We start from the raw sequence: 18,131 nt of genomic DNA, 5'->3' as shown, positions 1-18,131 counted from the left end.
TATTCCTGATGAAATGCAGCTTGGGAAGCTGAAACACATACATCTTACTTGACAAGCTATTTGCAAAGCAGCCAATCTAGGAACACCATTTATTTTCCTTGGTGCTGATTGGCTGAACCCCTAAAGGCGGAGAAATGAAAAAGTTATGCTTCAGTGATGGGGCTAAAATTGTTTCCACTGTGTGTATTAAAGTATATAACAGTATATTTGCTCTTTGAAACATTAAAACTGACAGTTATAAGGGATTTTGGAAGTTTTGCTAATTTTAACTATTTGCAGCTTGCGTCTTCCATATTACCAATAACATGAATGCTACTTGTGTCTACATTTACAAAAACTGTTTTAATTCAACATGTTTGATGTTTTCTAAGAGTCGTGCAGATTTAATCCCGTTTTCAGTTGACTTCATGCTTTTGTTTCAAAACTATATGCATTTTCATGGTCACTTCTGGTCCGAGAGTCGGTGTCTTTGTTTAGCTCAGAAATATACACATTGAAGACACGTCTTGTCCAAATTCAGACAGAGGACTATTCAAATCCAATGGAGTCAGATGCCATATGTTTTAAATTCACTCTAAAATAAAAACACACTTTTTCTGCATAGTAATATCATTTGTAAGTTGTTAAAATATGCTGACTCAAGTCTCTTCTCATAACCAAAGCAGAGTGAAAACGTGGAGACGTCTTTTCTACGCTTTGCTTGGTGACTCAACGCTTTCAGGTGGAAACCAGATGAGGTGGAAACGTTTTCTCTATACTCCGATGCTTTTTTATTTTATCATAAAGGACGCCCTTTAAGGAATGAAACGGGGGTATTGGTTCTCTTCAGATTAAAAACTTATGTGCCAGATCCATAGCCTCTTTGTTTTGTTGTCAGCAGAATGACGAGCTGGTCTCGGAGCGCCGCTTCTCTCCGGTGATTCCTGACTTTTCTAAAGGGCTGGCTTTAAAACACGGTTCTTTATTATCCCCCGCTAGTTTGCCAAGATTTATCCCATTAAAGTCTGGAATGCCCTCACGTGGGAAAAGGTTTGAGTGTGAACACAGTCGACGTCTTTGTCCCGCCTGCTTCACGCGTAGCGGCGTGTGTATGTATGTGTAAAGTCTGGTGGAGGATGCCCTGCTTTTTGTTTCCTCTTGGGCTATTTCTGTCTGGACAGAACTGGAAGCTCTGTTCTGTGTAGCGAGTGGGACCGAATTGTCTCTGTTGTGTGTGTTTATGTATGCGTGTGTGTGTGTATGCGTGTGGGCGGGTTTATCCCCAGGAAGACGCTGTTTCAGCTGTTTGGTGGAAGAAACTTGACAAGCTATGACACAAATCAAGACGAACTGTGCAACACGATTATGATTTGTGCGACTTTGAGGAGACGTAGATTTGTGGATGTGTGTGCGTGTAAAAGCAGCTGTGTGTGCACAGAAATGATCCGATTCTCTTGTTTTGTTCAGGGAAAAGCTGGCCGTGGCTCGCCTGCAGAGGGAAGTGGCACGGAGCAAGAGTGAAGGAACAATGGTAAAGTACTTCCTCCTCATTCACACTGACATGAAGGCTTTGGGGATTTAAACCACAGAGTAATTGTCAACATTTACTGTGGATCTTTTCTAAAACACACAATGTGAAATATATGCATTTGCTCCAATATATACGAGTTTGACAACAAGTTTCACCTCAGTGACACATAAGAAACTACTGATTGGACATGTGACCAATCTTTGTGTTTTATTGAAACTGCTTGGTTTTATGGCAATAACCTATCTTTAATTGTATTTATCATGTTTCCCATAAAACTAATGTTCAGACTTTGCGTAGACCAATCCCAGCCTGCCGTAATTATTCCACCGGTTTTGGGGAACGGACCAGTTCCAAATCTGAGCGGTTTGGCCACAACCACCACGTTTCTTTGAGGTGTTTGTGCTGACAAGCTCGGTGGGGGCAGCATCATGCTGTGGGACCGTTTCCCTACCAGAATGACTATTCTGACTATAGATGAGAAGAAAACAGCTGAAAAAATGAGGCTAACATTGGAATAGTTTATCTTATCTCCATCTTAAACCTTACTGATGGTTTGAGAAAAACCAAACAATTGAATTTAAGTCAGCCAAGAAGACTTTATAATATCCAGAGGAAACGCACCAGAAGCTCTTTTACTGGTTCAAACACAAACATTAAAACCATTCATACTCATGTTGAGTGAACGTAAACGTAGATGCAGAACTCGCTGTATCAGTTTCTGTAGATCAAAACTTATATTCAGTTTCAGTCATATTATTGTCCAAATATCTGATCAAAATGCTTGTTGGCTGTTAGAGGTTCTTCGGGGTTTAAGTCCTGATTAGTTGGAGTTGAGCAGATGGAACTGTAGGAGCTCATCTTCCTCTTCCTCCCGGTCTGAGCAGCCAGTTTTTCTCTGTGGCAGGTCAGAAAGTCGCAGTATGTGATGGAGCTGCGCTCAGCTGATGCTCCCACCGCAGGCTCAGCTGTTTGGCTTCACCCCGGTGACGCCTCTCGTTCTCTTTATGGCAACAGGCCTGCAGGGCCAGCACATATGCACACACCAGGGAGGGATGATGAACTCTCAGGATGTTCAGACTTGGTGTTGGGATTCTCCCTGATGCCTGGAGCTGAATCTGCTGGTTTTCTCTTCCCGCCTCGCCCTGCTGTGGACGAGGTCAGCAGCGGAGAGGTTTCGGCCGCAGGGCAGATCGTTTCTACCGTTAATGCTCAGCGTTAGAAGCTGCGCAAATAACCACACACTATCCCAGGCACAAATCACCCACCCGCTACATGTTATTGTTTACGTTCGGGAACTTTGAGCACAACGCTGGCGGGCAAAAGGACTGTTCTTTAAGAACCGTTAACTGAATGAAACCTGGAGATGTAGTTGTTATTAATTCAGTGCAGTGCGCCACAGCAAAGGGAAAAACAACGCACAAAAACCGCTAAAGAATAACTCAGAACCACTCGTATTATTTTTTCTTGCTCTCTGTTTCAGCTACGTTATACACAGACCTGTTGCCATAGCAAAACACCAAAAAACAGGCAAACATTTCCCACACAAAGAACAAAATATTCAGTCCATTTCAGTGTTAATGTTTTAGGCTTTATATTTATTTTGCGATTATCAATAAGTGATGGTCTGAACACAGCTGTGGTTGATTAACTAATTTAAAAACCTGCTCTACTGATGATCTGTCAGACTTGGTGTTCAGGTCGCCTTTTTTTTTATTTTGCAACTGAACTGAAACACACCGAATTCCACAGCACGTCTACATGTTGAGGTTTTTATAGTCAAGCTAGCATAACTGAACTACTTCGCTCTCTCTCACTACTTTTTTCGTAACTTTTACTGGACTTTATCTACTTGTTGTAGTGTTGACAATTAGTAGCAAAGCACGGTGTCGCTTTTTCTTTCATATGTTACAAATACTTTTAAGATTTATGTTGAGAATTTAACAGCTAAAACCAATACTCACCGCCAGCCAGCAGCTTTTTTGCCCTCCAGCACTACAACGTGTCTATATACTGGATTGATGCTTCCAGATATTGTTTTGATGAGATAATATCTGGTGAAATTCTGAGTTTTTATTCCTGCCTTGTTCCTGTTTAATTTGCTGAAGCTAAGGTTGACACCTGTGAGTGTCGGCACTCTCTGATCCCGAGGAAACACTCCTCTGAAGTGGACTGGGTGACATGCTAATCACGGCAATGAGCGTCCGCTCAGGCTGAGTTATCTGTGCCAGACAGGAAGGGGGCGAGGACGGAGGGGAATATCGCTAAGCTCCATTTGAAATTAGGATTATCCCCGTTGGATTCCCCTTCGCTGTCTCTCTGCCGCTTCTGGGAGGTTTCAGAGCTTCAGCGCTGCCTGAAGGAGATAATTGCCGAAGCGCTGCTGGCGTGAAGTGGGAGCTGCTAACCAGAGGAAGACCCCCACTCTGTGCCCACCTTCTGCCCCTGCCCCCCATCTATTCACGTCCACTAAACCCTGTGTGATCAGACTGAGCAGTTCTCCTCCGTTTGAGCTAAAAATCTGTCACAGAGATGTCTTCACAGCTCAGTGCAGCAGACCTGAAGCTTAATGGTGTAAATGACAGATTTACCCAGTGAATGTGTGCTTCTACTGGATCTCCTGATGTTTATTCTACAGGAAGTATAGCTCAGTTGAACTGTTTAAGCTAGCATTAATACAATAGATACAGTTCTGAATGTTCAACTGTGTTGGTGTCACTAGAACAAGATGAAATATTGAAAATATTTCAAAGGTTTCACCAGCTAATCTGGTCAAAAAATGACTCTCATTCATAATTGTGAGTTCATTGCATATTTTCTTCAAATACAGTCAAAAACATTGGGTTGAAGTGAATGCTAACTCCTACCCACAAGTAGCAGTAGTTCTTACTTCTACTACACCGCTGATATCGCAAAAGTAATAATCACAAAACAAATCATGAAAACAATGGTGAAATCCTGGGGAACAACTGCTATACATCAATTGTTAGGGAGAACATTTATTTATTGCATTTATAAATAAAATGGAAAACATCTGGCATTACCTTGGATTGCTAATAGCAAGATTCTCACCTAGCTTAGCAGTCCAGCTCAGTTGTGACCAGTTGACGTATTTTTTGAACCCATTAGCTTCCTTGTTAGAAAGCTAAGAAATTAATGTACTAATTTACAGTTTGAGTGTTAACAGAGCAAACGCTAACATTACAGTCATTAGTGGCTAACAGTTAGCCAGTGGCGGTATTGTCTGTGCTAATAAATCGTTAATATCGTCTTTCTGCCGGATTAACCTTTGCGCTAACGTAAACAGATTTCTTTGGCTAGCCCAACAGGAAGTCCTTGTTAGCCAACTCTGTCAACAGACCAACTTGAGAACTACTTTCATACTTCAAACTCAGAGTGCTTAGCATAGATAAGTCAGTATGTTGAGCTTAAAGCACACCTTTATACCCAGGGTCCATAAGCCCAAGGTAAAGTGATACAGGAACCAACATTGTAGAAATCCCTTAAATAGTTCAAATAGTTTGTTGGGGCTCCCCACAAATCCGGCCACACAAGACATATTGTTCATGATGTGGGAAAACAGAGGATTTCGTCCTGAAACAATCCCTCTCTGTCAGTTTTCCAGTCAAGCCCTGTATTGACGGCTTCGCCACGCCGCAGGTTTCCTCTGGAATCCTCCAGGCGTGGCGCGGGGCCGGGCACCTCCCTGTCTCCTGCTCGCCTTTTGATGCCACTCCAAAGTGCAACCCCAGTCCATCGGCGGCAGGATGTAGGGGTTTCCTGAGGCACGCAGCGAGTCTGGGGGGGGGGGCATTTAAGATTACGCCCTGCTGGAAACGCCTGTCTAAACAACACGTGAAAATAAACGAGCCGGCTTTGGAGAAACACTTGGCTTCGTTTTTCCTCTGGGTTTGGTGCGGCCACGCTTGCTCTGACAGAGCCTGTTAGTTGACAGCGACTGATATTCTTCTGTTGAAAATAGCCCTGGATTCAATTGGATAGGGCTACTTTTCCAACATACTTTAGGTTTTGGATTGAAGCCAGACAGTTAACTTAATAAGACCAAATTACAGACAATTTGGCTTCAGAGTAAAGTTTTACTCTTTCTCAGAGTAAAATGGGCGGACCACAAATGCATGTTACACTTAGTTTTCTTTGCGTTGAACTATTTCTTCCCAAATATGTTAGATTTCGTGGTTGTAAGATGGCAGAATGAATAGTTTTGAACAAATATTGTTCCGATAGCGTAGGGCCACATTAAGACCTTAAAGATCTTGAGAAGTCCTGGAGAAAATAGAATTAGGACAGCTGAACTTTGTTACTGGAGACAGACATCAGAGCAGTTGTTCTTCTATGGGTCAGATAATGAGAAATCCTCTGGTGATTAACTGATGTTCTCCTCGTCCCAGTTGATGACCACACAAGAAGAGCTACTGATTAATGTCGCTTTAATGAGCTGGCAGACCCAAGGTATGAAATGTAATCTGACAGTGATTTATGAGTGTTCAAGGCGCAGCATCAGAGCGGATATCTTTTGTGCTTCCAGCAGATAAGGAAGCGTTTTGAGGGTTTGAAAGACGCGGAGGAAGGCTCCGGCCTCGGCTGGCGCTCTGGGCTGGGTTCTGACAGCTGTTTGTTAGAACGGCTGACAGCGTGGAGGTTTGGGGTCTCAGGTGTTGTCTCTGCAGATTGGCCTTATCAGACCAGGCAGGGGCCGGAGCCGAGACGGGGTCCCCGGGCTCCCAGCGCTTGGTGTATTCACCGGGGTGACAAACGCTGACAGCCGGGCCCAAATCACACCTCAACACCGGGCCTTTCTACCTCTATCTGTTGGTTTTCCCTATGAAAGGCTGTGTGGGTGTGGGGGGGGGGTGATAGATGAGCCACTCATATGGCTTAGCATATTCTGTATTATTATTATTATTGGTATTTTTTTCTACAGCGCCGGAGGCTCTCTGAGGGAGAGGTGTTACCCTCTAATGTAGACGCTCTCCGTGATAATTGAATTGATGGAGTCCTGTGGGACACAATGCGCCGACTTTTTACTGAATAAAACACTGTTTAGACTCAAATCCGTTTCAATAGAAAGTCACTTTTACGCTTTTTATTGTATCTCAAATGAAATGGGATTGGAGAGTGTGAAACTGAGCTTCAAATCCCTTCGTGCAGCATGGGTACGGAAGCCCTGAGCTGCAAAACACAAAAGTAGAAAATAAAAATAAAAAAATAAAACTGTCAGGAAATGCTTTATGTTGATTCCATTCAATTAGTATACCACATTTTAAGTATCCATATTTTTTTTATTTCTTGTATAGAATATTTGAAAGGCAAAACACCACCTAACAATAATAATAGAGATGAAGCACAAATAAAAACATATGCCTTACAATTGGAGACAAACGTTAACATAATGCACAAGCAGGGACAATAAGTAACGCTGTTTGTGGATTTTCAGACCTATATTTGGGTTCATTGTTTTCACACAGCTCTATTTATTGTGACTCAAACACGGTTCAGGCTCCATGTTGTTTCAGTGACAAGTCAGTTTTATGCATTTTACTGTGTTTGATGTTAAATGGATGAGAAAAGCATATCCCAACTTCGGATACCAAAATTTTAAACAATTTTAAACAATTGTATATAAAGCCCGAGCTGCAAAACAAACTAAAAACATGTAGGGATGTAAAACACACAATAATTATAGATAACAAAATCTAAAATACAACAGCAAAGGACAATGCTGTTGTCCTTTGCAGCATACAAATGCTGTTGTATAAAAGAATGCTTTTATTTTGTGATATAGATTTTTATAGATTCTACTTTTATTAAAAAATACTTAGGCCAAATGTCTTTTCAAGGGAAATCAAGTTTTGTTTTGCTTTTTATTGTATTTCGGAGTGAAAATGTTTGTTTTAGTACGGAAGCACAAAGCTGCCAAACACTAAAGAATAAGAAATTAGTACAGAAACTCAAAATGCACCATCATTTGTGAAGCAAACTAATATTTTGTACAACAGATCCCATAATAACTGGTTCTGTTTTGTATGTTGCTAAACTACTATTTTGTTGCCAATTGTTTTCCTCCTGTGGGTAGAAATAGGGTTGAAAAGGAACCCATGTGAAACTGGCACAAAGCAAAGATTGAATATCATCGCCTTCCTAAAATAATGGTGTATGTTATTTTTTGCCAGAAGATAATGTAGGCAAAAATAAATTACTTTTGGCAAAACATGATAAGCCATTATTTTAGGAAGGCAGTGATGTGTAGAAAAGCTCCTCATGGCCACTGTTGAGTACTTTACAAGACCTGTGATTTTGTGGGTCTGTTTCTCTCGGAAGGGTTCTGGTGAACCTTTTTAACTGGCAGTGATATAAAATATTTTATTTAAAGCATAAAAAATCTGTTTTGTTCAGCTTGTTTTAGCAGGTTCCATGTTTAAATCCCAACAATTCTAGAAACATTTCTATCTCACAGTGAACTCTTTTATTAATACTTCAACAATGGCTCAAACGTTCTCTTTAGAAATGTGAAATTTTGAAAGTGAAATGGTTAAGAAACCCTGGATATCTTGGTTGCAGGCTTAGCATCTCAAACCAGCTACATTAGCTAGTTTCAGCCAAGGACAACTACTAATTATGTTACAGTTCCTGAATGTAGCGCGCACACACACATGCACACGCCGACACAGAGTGAGTGTTGTATTTGTTTTATTTATGAATGAGGGACCTGCACGCTGCCTTGTGTCCCTGATGTTTGCTTTAGTGGCGAGCCCCTGATCTGCTCCCGGCCCTTTGATTAGGCAAAGAGCTCCAGCAGAAGGAGAAAGGGGGGAGGTTTCAGTGTAATGAAGAGATTATTGAGCCCCCCCCCTCCACAAACTGCGTCCCAAACCCATGTACAGTTACAGATGGACGTCCTCTGCCAGCAGAGACAGAGTCAAGGCTGAGCGCTACATGTACAGCCACTTAATGTGATAAAGCTGGCCTTTTACAGGAGACGGCATGGCAGGGACAAGCAGACGGGGCTCTAATTAATTTAAAGTCCTTGGTGGATCATGCAGGGGTATCATGGGGCTTTGAGTCTTTTAATGATTCAGCTTGGATGAAAGTCATTACTGTCTAATGTTGACCGAATTAAGGCAAGGTTCACTCCTGGAGGATTTCAGACGAGACTTCTTTCTACCTGTCTGATCTCAAAACAACCCCACAGATTCATGGAGATAAACTCTGGAGAAAACCCAAAAGTTTAGATCAGTTTTTTTCTTTTCAGAATAGGTAGAGTTCATTTAGACCAGGGGTGTCAAACTCCAGTCCACAAGGGCCATCTGCTTTTCAGAGCAGATGGTTCCTACTAACCTCCAACTTCTCAGTACATATTGACGTTGAGCTAGCATAACTGTGGATTATGACTATAGTGGTCTAGCATCTTCCAGTAGGAGAGAGAATTGACTTGTAGATGCTCCCTACACATCTTCAGTTTCCTTCCTTAGGAGGGGACAGTTTAGGTCATCGGTTGGGTTTTACTACTCTATCACAATCCGGACCACACACTGAAACTCGTTTTGGAGTAGATAAATCAGGCTAATGTCAGGTTTATGCTAAACCTCAACCTCTGCCCCGTTGAACATGAAAGCCTCTTTGGTGCAAAGAAACCAACCAGACCCACACTGACTCCTTCAAAACTTGTTCTTTCCTTTGGACACGGATGCTGTAAATTCAGCAGCTGCTAGTTTCTGATCTCGTCTCGGTGGTTCCAGGAGAAAGTTTTTGAGAGTCTTTGGTGGGTTGAGTGAGAGGTTGTGTTCCTAACTGTCACTCTGGTTGAATTTTTATGCAATAAAAGAAGCTGATGTTGGCTAGCACACCAGAAGCGGCTCCAAACCCTGAGGTCTTACGTCACGCTTCATCTGGCCCTGCCTGCACGGATACGTTTCTGTGTCAGGCAGAAAATGAAGCTGGTCTCCACGGTGACAGAGGTCACGTTTAATCCTGAAATCCCAGCTCGTTTCAGATATATGGCTCAGCATTCCAGTCCATTTTAAAGATTACTCTCTCTCTCTCTCTGTTCCATTTGCTTTCCCTACCAAGTGTACGGCATTGTTTAAAGGGACAAAGTGAGGTTTTATCACAGGACTGCATTGCCCTCTGCAGGGCAAACCTGGCACTACACTTGGCCATCTTGATGTCAGCCAGTTAAAAAGAGGATTATCTTCCTCAGTGGTTGGATTAAGTAAATAAATTTTCCCACGGGGAGTTTCCAGGCTGGATTTGAGCTGGTTCCCTCCTCGTGGCCACTCTGCTTCTCGCAGAATGTGCTTTCAATTAGCAGCAGCAGCAGCAGCAAACCAGTTCAACAAGAAAAACTGGCTTCATAAAGATACAGTAATGTTTGACTTAATGAGTTTTGGCCTTGTAAAGTAGCTGAAATCATCCATATTTACCACAAAAGGCAGCGGCAGGGCTTTACTGCAGACGCTGACTGTTAATCGTGAGGTTGTTGGCGAGCGACGGGTCAGCGGTTTCTGCCTCGGGCGCTCGAGAATGAAGCTTCTGTGCAGAACAATACCTCGTCTAATGAAAGCATGCTTAGCATTTTTACCTCCTATTAAACCCATTTTTCCATACCAGAACATGTTTGCACTTTATTACCAACACAAATAAAGCAAGTTTCTGGGTTGAAACAAAAAGAGGAGAGTCGCTGGTTTCTGCTGCTGGCAGAAGGAGGGAAGACTTTATGCTTCGGTTTGGCTGAATTTATGGCGGCCATTACCGCCCCCTCCCCCCTTCCATTCCCCTTTTACCCCCCCCAACAGGAGGAAACCCACTGTTGTGTAAAAACTCAGCCGCTCGTTGTAGCCATGAATTTATGAGCTGAGCGAGAAGCAGGAGAGCTTTTAAAAGGTGACTCGGGTTTAATATCCTCTCCCTGACTGCTGACAGCTGCTGCTTCTGACAAAAACACATAGAATGAAAGACAGCTCCTGATTGGCCAGTTAGCACCATCTACAACTCACGGCAATCCTTGAATATTTGTTTCATAGCAGCTGAACAGTTCAAAACCTTTGATTCTCATTGTTCAGCTGCTGTGCTTATTTCAGCCACTAGGTGTCCTCATAATTCTTTTCCTACAGCTGATTCTGCTATAACCAGAGAGCAGGCTCTCTATTCATCAGGATTATGGTCGCCCTCTGTGCAGCTCCAGCTAAACTCTCTGGGCTTTTTACCGGTTTAGTGACTTTACGAGGATTTATTTAAGATGATATTCCTGGCAGGACTTCTCCAGATAGTCAATAAATGTCCAGCTATGAAACAGGCAGCCAGCTTGCAGCAGACGAGGCCAGAGAGCCTGAAAAACATTTCTCTCTCATTTGCTCCGTCAGCTAGAATTACCTCCACCAAGATTGCGGGAAAGAGTTCAGGATTGGTCGCCAGAGGGTTTCTCTTTTCAGATCCTGTGGATAAACTCATAAATGGGGTGGAAATGAAATAAAACTGAAAACTGGACTTTCACTGGCTTTAATTTGCTCAATCTGTTTGCTTATTTTATATTCCATCAGTAGCCAGGTTCGTGTTTCTTCATAAACAGGGTTCGTTGTTGGGCCTGTCACGACACTTTTTTTTGTTCCTAAGTGATAAATTGTCTCTGAAGTTATTGTGATAAACGGTAATTGTTGTTGCGACACCATTTTCCCGTATTATAGTGGCAATGCAAAAGCACGTTCTGAAAGATCATTAAAGTGTAAATTTAACACTGGAACTGTAAGACATTTTAAATATCCAAAATAAATAAACAAAGCAACAAATTAAATGGATTATGAAGTCTCTGTAAACGAAATTGTCCTACTTGACAGGGGGAACTGTGGCTCTACGGGTAGAGTAGTCATCTTGTGATTGGAAGGTTGTAGATTGGATTCCTCCTGCCACATGTTGATGTGCCCCTGGGCAAGGCACTCAACTCCAAACTGCCTTCCGATCTGCACACCGTTGTATAAATGGGTGAATGTGACTCTAGTATAAAGAGGTCGAAATGATTGGAAAAGCGCTATATAAGTTCAATCCATTTACCATTTGGTTACCATCCTGTCTGTCCGCAGCGAGAAAAGCTGATCCACGAGCTAGAGGAAGAGCGCCGCCTGCGACTGGAGAGCGAGAAGCGCCTGCGGGAAGTGACAGAGGAGTCGGAGCTGGGCCGGGAGCAGATGGTCTCGCTGCAGCAGCAGTTCTCCAGGTACGATCCAACGGGGACCTTCAATGCTTCCTCTCTGCTCCTTCTGACTCTAAATTAGAAATAATCAAAGTTCATCAGCTAGCCTCTCGGCGGCGGTTTGTTTCATTTAGACTCCAAACTACATCACGGACAACAACACTCTAAAAGCTAAAACTAGAAACAGTTATGTGTTTTTGGATTTTCCTCTCATTTCTTTCAATTTGACCATTTTGGACAAAAGTTTAATCTCTGCCTTAAACGTTTCCATTTATGCGAGTCAAAGCCTTGCTTCAAGCTGAAGCACGGTGGCGGTAGTGTCATGATTTGGGTGCCTCAGCACCTCAAAGCAACTTTTTATTAAATGGAGTTTTAGAGCAAATGAATTACCAGCATATAAGTGGATCTGAGTCTGATTAATGATTAGAAAGTTCTGGAATAAATGAAAGCAAAGTAGTGGCAGTATTATGGTTTGGTGCAGTTTTCTTATTCTTATTGTAGATGTCACAATCATTGCATTTTCTTATTGCTGGTGTGTTTTCTCTCTTCCTAGCAGCTTTAAAACATTATTTATCCTCAGAAATGGAGAAAACATTCAGTTTTCTGTCTAAGAAATTACCCGTAAATATTCCTTCAATTCCACTTTTTCTTCTGATGCTGTAATATTCCTACCAGCCTGAAGATCTCGTCGGTTTTGCCTGGCCCCTTTAAAGCCAGGTGGTGCTCCAGCCCTCCTCCTGACCTCCACTCCGTGGCTGTCCTCTGCTGCTGGAGTGCGACGGCGAATCAGGAGTCAGACGCCATAATTAGGAGATAGGCACGCACCGCTGTACTTGCGCAGGATTTCACATCGACTGCTTATCTTCTCATTAAGTCGGCTGGGAAAATGCAGTAAATTTTAATGGTCCCGGCGTACTCTGCCAGGGGTCGGATGAAATATTTAGGAGCTATTAGAAAAGACGCGTCACGTGTTTGATGGCGCTGCGTTGGGCTGGTTGCTCCGCAGGCTCTCGTTGCTGGCGTTTCCAGTTGATTCTCCGGGGGAGCGGGCCCGTACACCATGTGATCCTTTTATGAGCTGCTCCCAGCCGCTCCAGCAATTCATTCTCAGGTGTATAAATCATCGCTGAGCTGCCGTCTCAACTTGTTTTTGTGTTTCTAACACAGCTCGCTGCACCTGTCTGCAACCTCCACTTGGGTCTAGTTGATTTCTATCAGAGGAGACTCCCTGTCTGGCCACGTGGAGTTTCTGTGGTTTCCTGCCAAGAAAATGCAATAAAAACAGATTCCCTCAACTCCAAAAGTGAGAGGTCGAATTAGCACATAAGAGATAGTGAACCGTCTCTCTGATTGGGTCTTCCTCAGGTCGTCCATGAGACAGATAAATCTAGCTAGGGTTGCCCAGGCAGATATTTCTCATTGGGTCTTGTGCGGCTCGGCAATTTTGCAGATCAGACATTTCATTATATGTCCTTAAAACCTGCGATCAGAGCGAAGGAGGGGAGCCTATACAGGTATCTATAACGGAACTTAGCCATGAAGTGTCTGGATCTTCTTCGCTTAAGCAGCGTTGACTATTTACTTGATAGTGTACTGAGTGAAAGTGGAGATTGGATATTGACATCACAGAAGTTTCTTTGGTTGGCTCCATCACCACGAACCGTTGCCCCAGCCACTTTCATTCAGTCAACCAACCAACCAATCGTCTATTTGTGTTGCACATTTCAGCAACAATGGAGTTCAAAGTGCTTTACATTATAATAACACAAAAATACAAAGTCATGAAAACAATGACCAATAAACTATTCAGTTCATTTTATTTATATATCGCCAACAAGTGGTGAGCACTGCTAACTTAAAAGCTAGTTGCGCTAACCCTAAAGCGCTAATCATAAACTATTTCCTGTTTTGTGGATCTGCAAAATGTTTGTTGTCAATTCCTAGCAACAAAAATCAGAACTTCATTGGAAAACTCTTCACGTTTTAAGCCGCGTTCAATGCCCGAGTCTGCTTTTGAGTTGAAGGCTGCTGGATGTTCTTGGCCGTACATTCTGCGGCATTAAAATGGAACAAAAGCAAAAGAGCACGGCAAATGAAAAACTATTTTGTGTTGTACCAAACATTTCCCATGAAAGAAGATATAAATACGTCGTCTGCTTTGGCTCTTATTTGCCGAAAGCCCCTGGCCGCAGACTTGAGTACGTGGGTTGGACCCATAAAAAAAAACAAATCTTCTCTTCCAATGCCAAACAGCTCATTCTGCTACTGTTTGGTGGTGACATACTGGGAATTTAACATGTAACTCATTTCACAGTACTTTCTTGCTATAAGAAGCTATACACCTTTGCAGCTATCGTTAACTTCTTGCATATTTCCTGGTTTTGCCACGGCTATTATTACATTAAAGTATTACAAGAAAGTCTTGGGCAGAAAACACAGAGGAAGGAGGGATGACTCAAGACTTCTGCACAGTACTCTCCATCCCAATATAAATCAAACAACAGTTAACTGCATCGCTCCGACATAATATATGTTCTGATCAATTCGGGGCGTGTTATTTGTTGTGCATTAGAGGGAATGGAAACGTCATTCCGTCAATGTGTCTTTGAAACATCCCCGCAAATCACGTCAGACGGACATCCAATCTCTTAAGCAGAGCGGGATCTGTTTGACCTCCGGGCAACAATTGATTTGCGTATTGCTAATTAATTGGTGGTAGTGCTTTGAATGATGAGGAATTAGGCCAGATGGTTAATGGTGAAAGCCCTTCAAGTTTTTTCCAGAGTTCCTACGCAGTCTTGAAAAGATCTTGAATGATGTCAAATTTAAGCTTTTTACGCTATGGGTGAGTCTTTTTTTGTTTCCGTACTTTATTCTCTATTCCACCTAGTAAATAGCTAAATTCCTTAATAAAAGAGTCAAGTTTAAGAGAATATGTTAAGAATTCCCACAGCTAAAAATACCTTTCCTCTGTCACAGGTCGGACCAAAACATTTTCACTCTAACCACTTTGTCTTACACATAGGTATACACTCACTACATCAAGTCCTTACACGCCCTCCCCCAACCAGTTGGGCTCTTATCCTGTTGTGGGTCACATGCCCAGCCCCTCCTGACTTTGGTCAATCCCCCTAAGGCTTTTCCCACTGCTTGCAAGTCCATGCTGTTGTTAAACTCCAATGGATTAGAGGCAGACTCAGCAGCCAGCTCGGGCCCACCCTAAACGCCCCACAACCCAGACATTCAAGAGCCAGAACTGGGCAGGGGAGACTGAAATATGGGGACAGAGCTACATCCTTCAGCGGATAATGACATTAGATGAATTTAAGAGAATTTAAAAGAAATAATTCAGCCGAGCGCACTTGGGTGTCCTTTCTTGCTATGACGGTTAATTGCCTTAATTCATCTTCCTGGACTCACTTAAAGGATGACCAATGAGAATTCAAGCACTAGCAGGCCTATGGAGGTCCTGGTTCTGGCCTGAGGATGAGAGAGGCAGCTCAGAGGTAATGGAAACTTGGACAGTCAAGAGAACTAATTGTTTTGGTCTTTCTTGATGCGTTTGCTGTATCTTCCATACTTATCCTGGTAGAAACTCTATTTTCAAGCTTTTGCTACTTGTAGCAATAATAGGGTACTTTCTAAAATGATCCTAAAGGTAAAAGTTTGATACTTTCTTAGGACATTAAATGTCTCTAAAGAAATTTTTAAAACACTGCGCAAAATTTGGAGACAAGAGCCAAAATTTGGAGACAAGAGAAATGAGATGAGAACATTAAATGGCTTAAAGAGACTTGAATAAAACATTTTTTGGTCTTTAGCATCTTCTGGGATGCTAAAACAGAATGAGCCACTAGGTATCCTGTTTCTGGCCTAATGATGAGATAAGCAACTTTAAGACAATGACAACGGACAAATCTTTCATGCCATAATTGCAGTTTTTGCAAAATGAAGAGTGAATAGATCCGTCTTGGCTCTTTGCAGTGCCTCAGGTTAGGGACATTGACAGCCAGAACACATGCTTGCACATTGTCAAAACTGCGGCCTTTACAGGCGAACCGCTCAGCTTGACGTTGAATGATTACCGTCTTGAAGGGCCCTCTTCTCGACAGGATATGGGAGACTTACGGCCAGACTAATAACAGGCGCAGACGATGACGGCCGCCTGCAGATTTATGCCCCCTGTTTTCCTTCTGTGCAATACTCGGTGTGTGTAGAACGCCGGCACAGATGAAGTAAACAGACGGGAATTGCTTTTCAAGTCTGGACGTGTTGTTTGGACAGTCATGCTCAGGTTGATCCCTCCACGGTCCGCGGCGTGTAGTTCGGGAGGCGTGTACTGTACGCATTCATGTGCTTCTCTCATCATCATCTGGTCGGACTGCGGCGCTTTCAAACGGTGAGCTTTTTGCTGATGAATGCTGCTGGAGTCCAATCACCCAACCATCCAATCAAAGCTTGTCAAAGAGTTTTAATTTGGTGTGTTGGAAATCGCCTTGGCAGCTGTGAGGATTTAGCTTGTATAAATCAGGCCCCTGTTCTAGAAGGCACATCTGGGGTCATTAACAGGAAACGGGGAGGTCTGTCTTTTGAAGTCACTTCCTCATGGAAGCAGAGCTGCTAAATAGATTATAGGTGTCTGGGCTATTTTCAGAAAACCTCATGTTTGGCCATTTTAGACTGGTTTCTACCTTGATTTTGAGCCGGGGATTATATCTTATCAACAGCTTTAACATCAATCCCTAAGTTTTACTTTGAGAGCAATCATTCACTAGGTTTGTGTTGAACTCTTTCTGACATTTAGTTGTGCCACTAATACTTGCTCAAGCGCTCCAACTTCCGCCTTGGATTAAACACACTGGATGTGATGTTTGCAAGGCTGCTGTCAGAGGTCAGATTACAAGCTTCTGTGGAAGTAGGGCAGCCAGCCACATACCAGGGCAATTTGCCTGTTTCATCAAGCTTATATAACTAACTGGTGCTCACAGATTGTTGCCTGAAGCGGAAAAAACATGTTACTGACCTAATGGTCAACATAGATTTGCTTTTCCTAACAGATGCTTAGGTTGGAACATATACAGCAGCTCTTATGAGCTATATTGTATCAACAGAGTAATACTCCACTGGCGTTGTTTGAAAGCTACAGAAAATACGGAGAGTTTGTCATTCGTAATTCAAGGGTCACTTTAACAATGAATCTCCCAAGTTTCTTCTTGTCTCTATTTTTGTCTCATGATGCAGTTTACCAAAGAAAATTGAAAGAGCTATCCTTCATTATGAAGCGTATGAAGCTGTATGCTAGATTTATATGTTTTCCAATCAATAATTATTGGATTTTTGCCTGAATTTTGCATTTACAGTTCTGGTACAAGCATTAATTTTTACAGACTGATTGTGTTTCAGACAAATGCTTTAGTTTCTGTTGGATTTTTAAATTAGTTTAGTATTAGAGCAAATGTCTTTAGCTAAATGTGATTTTTTTTTTTACCTAAAAAAGAAAATATTTAGGTCTAAATAATGTTAATGAAGATCTGTCACAAGGCGGGATAAAAAAAAATGGAGATCAGATTATATATATAAAAAAAAGGCTCCAGAAATCTTGTAAAGTCGATATTATTAATGTTCTAAGAGGTTAAAAATGGCTATATTAACAGTCAAGCTACATGAAACCATGATTAAACAAGGGGGGGTTGTGTCCTTTCTAATAATTTGTTTTGTCTATTAGGCCAGTGGTTCTCAAACTTTTTTCAGTGATGTACCCCCTTAAAAATATATTTTTAGTCAAGTACCCCCTGACACGGGCAAAACATTTTTGGAATAAAAAAGAGGTACAGTGCTGTAAATACCCTGTAAATACTGAATATAAAATTCAGTGCATGAACACACATTTATATTTTATTGAACTTTTTACAAAATAATTTTTCCCAAGACTTATTATGAGGAGCCTACTGATTTTTTAAAGATATTTTGAAAAGCGTCACGTACCCCCTGCAGTACCTCCACGTACCCCCAGGGGTACACGTACCCCCATTTGAGAACCACTGTATTAGGCCAACCTCTCTTTCCTGGACAGTAATATTTTTATTATATTTTCAATGGCATAACTTTAGCTAAGGAAGTAGGACTAGGCTAACAAACTGTTAGCATGGTAGTCAGGCTAAAGTGGTATTATCAAGAGGGGGAACTGGGGCCCAAGACCTTGTTAGCATGTTCTAACTCGCCCCTCCTGAACCAAGAGTCCAAAACTCATACAGGCATAACATGTATTTCAGAATGAATTTAAGAAAGGAAGTAGGAAACATGCTAGTAAAGTGCTAGCTTAATGGTTGGACTGCAGTGGTGTCACCAAGGGGAGGAACTGGAGAGTATTGCTTTCCCCTTAAATTATCTAGCTTTTCTCTGGCCCTTTCAGGCCAGACA

At 42.2% G+C, this 18,131-nt stretch overlaps 1 protein-coding gene across 4 annotated transcripts in view; it reads left to right on the top strand.

The window, feature by feature from the left end:
* The window catches only part of LOC102231473 (nck-associated protein 5-like), a 126,515-nt gene that overhangs the window by 65,888 nt on the left and 42,496 nt on the right, over positions 1-18,131 (top strand). For all 4 annotated transcript variants that reach the window (XM_023329190.1, XM_023329191.1, XM_023329192.1 and 1 more), the window contains 2 exons: positions 1,447-1,510; positions 11,602-11,735. In XM_023329190.1, the coding sequence (XP_023184958.1) occupies positions 1,447-1,510; positions 11,602-11,735 (198 nt within the window). The remainder of the gene's footprint in view (positions 1-1,446; positions 1,511-11,601; positions 11,736-18,131) is intronic.

Source organism: Xiphophorus maculatus, chromosome 24, assembly GCF_002775205.1.
Source record: "Xiphophorus maculatus strain JP 163 A chromosome 24, X_maculatus-5.0-male, whole genome shotgun sequence".
In the NCBI taxonomy this organism is placed as follows: domain Eukaryota; kingdom Metazoa; phylum Chordata; class Actinopteri; order Cyprinodontiformes; family Poeciliidae; genus Xiphophorus; species Xiphophorus maculatus.
The sequence above is the reverse complement of the archived record's forward strand: the minus strand, read 5'-3'. Positions and strand labels throughout refer to the sequence as shown.